The following is a 6000-nucleotide window of genomic DNA, read 5'->3' as shown; positions in this document are numbered from 1 at the left end:
CTTATCATCATGATTCATAAGGGGGCTTCAAAAAGTTCATGGAAAAATCCCATTATCTTTTAACTCATTTTCCATACACTCTTTGAAGCCCCCTCATATTTTCTGAATGAACTTAGTTAGTGCTCATGACATGAAAAATTGCCAGCTCTATGCCAGGCACCCGGCAGATATGGATGCAGGGAGACCAGGAGGTGGCAAGGGTAGAGCCAGCTCCTTGTCATCAGGGTGAAGCTGGCTGGGGTGAAGGGAGTTAAAGCCGGGCAGACAAATAGGAGCCAGCCTGGGGCAGGGGGCCTGGAATGTCAGCATCAGAAGACTTACCTGTGTGGGACTCATTCCCTCCTCTCTCCCTTAGGATGGGGTGCGTGAAGTCCAAGTTCCACCTGCCAAGAGGCAAGGTCTCAAAAACTGAGCCTGGCGGTGCCCTGCAAAACCCCATGTGCATGATGGATCCCACATCCTTGGATAAGCGGGTGAGTGGGAATGGGTGGCAGGTGGCCATTCCAACCTACCCCAATGTTGTCCTAAGAGTCCCAAGTGGGTGTGGGTATTAAGAGTGTTTGAGATGGAATGGAGCTGACCAGCTACCCACAGTGCCCTAACTCTCCAAGACACAGCTATACTGGGTGTCTGGGCAAGGAGTCACTTCTCTTTGTCCTGTGGTCCAGGCCTAGACCGATCAGCTGGGGCTCCACTAACCAGGACTGAGTGAGCCTCAGAGCAAATGGAATCAGCAGTAATGGTTTCATGGTGATACCTGTAGTAACAATTGTAGTAATAATAATAACAACAATAAGAATATTATCAATAGAAACAATAGTATGAGTAGTAAATAAGAGAAGTAGTAATACTAGTAAAAGAATTTACTTATTTTATGCATATACTGAGCTTAGTAGGAACCAAGCACTGTCTTCTCTAATCCTCACAATAACCCTATTGTAAGTAACAATTTTAATTGTACCCATTTTACAGATGAAGCACAGTGAGGGTAAATAGCTTGCCTTAGATGACAGAGTAGTAAGGAGTGGAGCCAGTATTCAAACTCAGGCCATCCAAGATCCAAAGTCCCAGCAACAGGAACAAGAATGACAGTGACAAAACTCCAATCCTAACGTTAGGAACAATAGTAGCCATGGAATAGTGGTGGTAATAGTAGCAGTTGTTGTTGTTGTTGCCACCCTGTACAGGGTTTTCAGGGAGTGAAAAGAGTAGCTGTAGCCACTGCGGTAGCAACACTAGTAATGGTAGTTGAAATAGCAATGGTGATGGGAGCAGTAACCATGGTAACAGTGGTAGTAACAATAACAACAATGAAAATACTTATGAGAATAATGGTGATGATGGTACTTATAGTAGCAGTAATAGTTGCAATCATTGTTACCATTCTTTGGATACTTACTATGTTCCAGACACTGTATCATTAATTCAGTATCATTAATTCTCACCAAAAACCATGAGATAGGAGCTATCCTACAAACACTGGACTGCAAACCACAAGGTTCATGTTTCAAGCCCACTAGTCACTTCACAGAAGAATGATGAGGTTTTCTGCTCCCCTAGAGATTTAAAGCCTCGAAACCCTATAGAGGGTTGCTATGAGTCGGAAGCGACTTGATGGCACCTAACAACAACACTGAGGATAACTAAGGCTCAGAGAGGTGAAATGATTCCTTTGGGTCACACAGCTGGAAAGCTAAGTAGAACCAGGTTTTTCTAACCCCAGAGCTGAGGCTCTTTCTGTTCTTTGGCCCTTTAATTCAATCCTTTCTCTGAGGTTGTCTAGGGGAGTACAGCCTTTGCTCACTGCCTCCAGACAGTGAACTCATTCCTTCCTGGGGTGGTCCCTTCCTGTCGGGATCACTATCCTTTACAAAGTTCATCCTCCTATTGAGGGAGGCCTGTTATCCATAATCTACATCCCAAACCTATTTTTTATCCCACCCCCAACACAACCACATCCATTGTCTGACAACAGCCTGTAGAAATTGAAGGCAAAAGTCTTATGTGAACCCTCATTCCCTTAATATACCTCCCAATCATTTCTCATCAGACATGGGTTCCTGGCCTCTCTCCATCTTGCTTTCTCTTCTTCAGCCATGATGCCTAGAACAGGGCTAATTTTAGAACTAGGAGTGTAAGTAGGATCCACTAGCTCCCTCCTCTGACAGTCAACCGCTATATTACCTAAATTCTCACACTGGTGATATCCTGAGCTGCACACACACTATACACTTGTAGGCCTGTTCCTCCCCTCCCCGGCATAGTCCTGGGCCTTTTCTATGGCAAGAGCTCTAGGTCTTCCAGTTCTCTGAGTCCTCAAGTTTGTTGTCAGCAGGTGTCAGAGGGTTTTCTCCCTCCAGTGTTTGGTTGTCCTCACTGAGAGTCAGCTTTAAGGAATGCTGTCATCAGCTACTTATGGTTCCCCTTCGGCAGGATGTAAGCTCAGCAGTTAGTATTCCTCAGAGCAAGGGTTCTGAGGTTAAATCAGTTTAGGAAACACTGGGCAAAACCAGTCTCCTTCAGGGCAGGAACCCCAGGAGCCTTTGTGAACCTTTGTCAAGAGATGTGTGAGTCTCCCCAAAACTGTGGTATCTTGGTGTAGTGCCATAAGGTCAGCACTGCATTGCGAACCACAAGGTCGGCAGTTCAGACCCACCAGCTGCTCCTCAGAAACCCTAGACAGGGTAGCTATGAGTTAGATCCAACTTAATGACACTTAACAACAACTACAGTGTGTTGTTTTTTTTAATGGTTTGTTTAAATGAATCACTACTGATTTTTCACCAAATAACACAAGCCTTCTAAGTTTGTTCGCCAACTACTTCCTCCCCTGATAGATACTTTTGTAAATGTACTATGCTGATTTTTTTAAAGCAACACATTTTTTAAAATGGCACAGTGGCTACTTACAAAAATACCTCTTGGGGAAAGGGAGCAATTGGTAAACAAATTTTGAAAATGTGTGTTATTTGGGTAAAAATACAGTAATTATGAGTGTGATGTAATGCTTTAGGTAAATTTGCTGCATAAGGCCTCTTTAAAGTGTTCTTGAGCAAAGATGTCACTTTGAGGGTTAAGGTGCGCCTGACCCAACCCATGGTATTCTCCATCACCTCACATGCATGTGAAAGTTGGACAATGAATAAGGAAGACCATAGAAGAATTGATGCATTTGAGTTATGATGTTGGAGAAGAATGTTGAAAATACCATGGAATGCTAGGAGAACAGACAGATCTGTGTTGGATGAAGTACAGCCAGAGTGTTCCTTGGAAGCCAGGATGGTTAAACTTTATTCCTCGTTCTTTGGATTTGTTATCAGGAGGAATCAATTCCTGGACAAGGACATCATGCATGGTAAAGTGGAGGGTCAACTAAAAAGAGGAAGACCCCTAACGAGATGGATTGCCACAGTGGCAGTAACAGTGGACGCAGACGTAACAGTAGTGAGGACAGTGTGAGACCCTGCAGTACTTCGTTCTGTCGTGCGTAGGGTACTTGAAGTCAGAACTAACTCAACAGCAAATAACAACAACAACAACTGAGCATGACACACAATATATTCTCCTTGACATAAAAACAGAAACAGAAACTACAGACAAAATTACAATTTCAACTGCCTGACACCCTAGAGGCATCAGCTGTTGTTAGGTAGGTGTAGATCCTGGCAAACCATTTTCATGAATTTTTAGGAACTTAGATGAGTTTTCATACACACACACACACACACACACACACACATATATATATTGTTGTTGTGAAGTGCCATTGAGTCGGTTCCAACCCATAGCAACCCTGTATAGTAGGGTTTCTGAGGAGCAGCTGGGGAACTTGAACTGCCGACCTTGCAGTTCAAATGCCTTTGCAGTCTGGCACATTAACCCACAGCGCCAGACTGTGGGTTATGTGGATATAATATATATGGAGCTCCGGTAGCGTAGTGGTTACAAATTGGGCTGCGAACTGCAAGATCAGCAGTTTGAACCTACCAGCTGTTCCATGGGAGGAAGATGAGGCTTTCTGCTCCCATAAAGATTTACAGCCTCAGAAACCCTGTACAGGGTCGCTTTGAGTCAGAACCGACTCTACAGCACTTAACAATAACATACATATATGTAGTGTGTATTCACAGAAAATATATTTGTCACTTGCAGAACTAGTTTGTCTCACATGGCAGTCTCTCCTTGAGGTCTAGTTATGTTGGTAATGAAACCCAATCTCCCTCTTAGAGGACTACTTAGAGTACCACAGTTCAGATGCTCTTTGTCCTTTGCATGAACACTTAGGTTGCTTCATACACATAATAGAGTTTTTATTCAGTGGGACATATTGATGGACCTATGGTTTCTTGTTTTTTATTGTGAACTGAGTGACAGTTTACATGGGAGAACATCAGCTTTACACCATCATTTCATTGCAATGTTTCCAGTCTCCTCCATGCATCCTTCAACAGTATTTGCTTCCATTCCCTCTGTTTTGTTTTGGTTTGGGGGGAGCTAGGGGGATGTACACAAAAACATTCAGAAATATATAAAAATTTAAACAACCAAAGGGCACATTCTGCAAGCCTGCTTCCTGGCCTCCAGCTCCAAGACCCTCTCTTTCCATGAGTCCAGAGTCCTCAGCTGCTCCTGCTTTCCATGTCGACACCTCTGCCTCCATCTGTGGTGTTGCTGCTTCTTGGATAGAGTCCCCTTCTTGGTTTGTGCTCTTCTCCCTTGACGGACCTACGGTTTCTTCAAACATACTTTGGAAAATGCTGGACCAACCCCCTCACTGTCTGCCAAAGGGAAGAGACAAGCCAGCATCTCCCAGAATGTCCAAGGCAGAAGAGACCAGATGGTGGCCTGGATTCTTGTACTGGCTCTACCCCAAGGCACTGTGTGACCTCGGGCAGGCCCCCAGCCCTCTCTGGGCCTCCTCCCATGAAACAGGGTTGGGATGAGATGTTCTTGAGTATTCTTTTCAACATAGATCTTCTGTGGTTTCGCACGCACTATCAGATTCATTCCTCCTATTTCTTCCCCACAGGGCCTTAACAGCAATGGAAACATGCCAGGGTCCTCAGAAGGTAAGTATCTGGCAAACAGGGGCAGCAGAGCCATCAATTATGCCGACGGTTAGATTTCCAATTGGGGCTTGAAAACCCCCAACTGTCCAAAGCCCCCTTAAAAATCCCCTAAATTGCCTACGTAAGTACCTCATATAGTGTTTCATGCTTCTTAAGTACTGTTTAGTAACATGAACAAAACACACTTGCTTAGACTCTCGGGTCACTCCGAGCAGGGCAGGATGCTTACTTCCATCATGAAGCAGATACCTCAGTGGGTCAGGACTGGGAACTCTGTGCTCGGATGGGAGACACCCTCCCATATGCCTCCCTTCCCAGCAGGCTCTGAGGACTTCATCGTGGTTGCCCTGTATGATTACGAGGCCATTCACCGAGAAGACCTCAGCTTCCAGAAGGGGGACCAGATGGTGGTCCTGGAGGAGTGAGTCCCCCTCCCTCTTCCCCAAGGCATGCCCACTTCCAATAGTCAATTATACACTCTTCTGTGCTTTCATTAAAGACCCTGATAGGCTGTCTTATACTAGGCTGTAAACGGCCAGTGAAGCTGGGGTTTGCTGTGAACATGGAAGGGAACTGTATCCTAATGATGCGTACACAGGCAGGGACGTTCATCTCCGTTCATCTCTGTGAAAATTTTTTCTCAGGGAAGCTTTCCTAGGGCTCCTGTGATTAGGCTTAGCTATCAATCAGGCCTAGTGAGGTGAATGCTGTCAGAAATCCTTGGATCACTGAGCTTGCCCTCTAATGGCCGTCTTCGCAGGCGAGTACAGTGTGCAGGATATGTGGGACTGGCACAGGAGTGGTCATGCTTGGTGAAACTCCTGAGGCCACTCCCTCTGACTTCAGGCCCCTGCTGAACCAGTCTTCCATGAGTAGAGGCCCCCCACTTAAGTATGACTAATAAGGTCAAGTCCTGGGAAGAAAAGTGGGA

At 45.2% G+C, this 6000-nt stretch overlaps 1 protein-coding gene across 1 annotated transcript in view; it reads left to right on the top strand.

Moving 5' to 3' along the window:
* Positions 1 to 359: 359 nt before the first annotated feature.
* Positions 360 to 6000, top strand: part of HCK (hemopoietic cell kinase) — a 29686-nt gene continuing 24045 nt past the window's right edge. The window contains exons 1-3 of the mRNA XM_006860703.1: positions 360 to 487; positions 5041 to 5069; positions 5391 to 5490. Of these exons, the coding sequence (XP_006860765.1) occupies positions 438 to 487; positions 5041 to 5069; positions 5391 to 5490 (179 nt within the window). The 5' untranslated portion in view covers positions 360 to 437. The remainder of the gene's footprint in view (positions 488 to 5040; positions 5070 to 5390; positions 5491 to 6000) is intronic.

Source organism: Chrysochloris asiatica, unplaced genomic scaffold, assembly GCF_000296735.1.
Source record: "Chrysochloris asiatica unplaced genomic scaffold, ChrAsi1.0 scaffold00039, whole genome shotgun sequence".
Lineage (NCBI taxonomy): Eukaryota > Metazoa > Chordata > Mammalia > Afrosoricida > Chrysochloridae > Chrysochloris > Chrysochloris asiatica.
The sequence above is the reverse complement of the archived record's forward strand: the minus strand, read 5'-3'. Positions and strand labels throughout refer to the sequence as shown.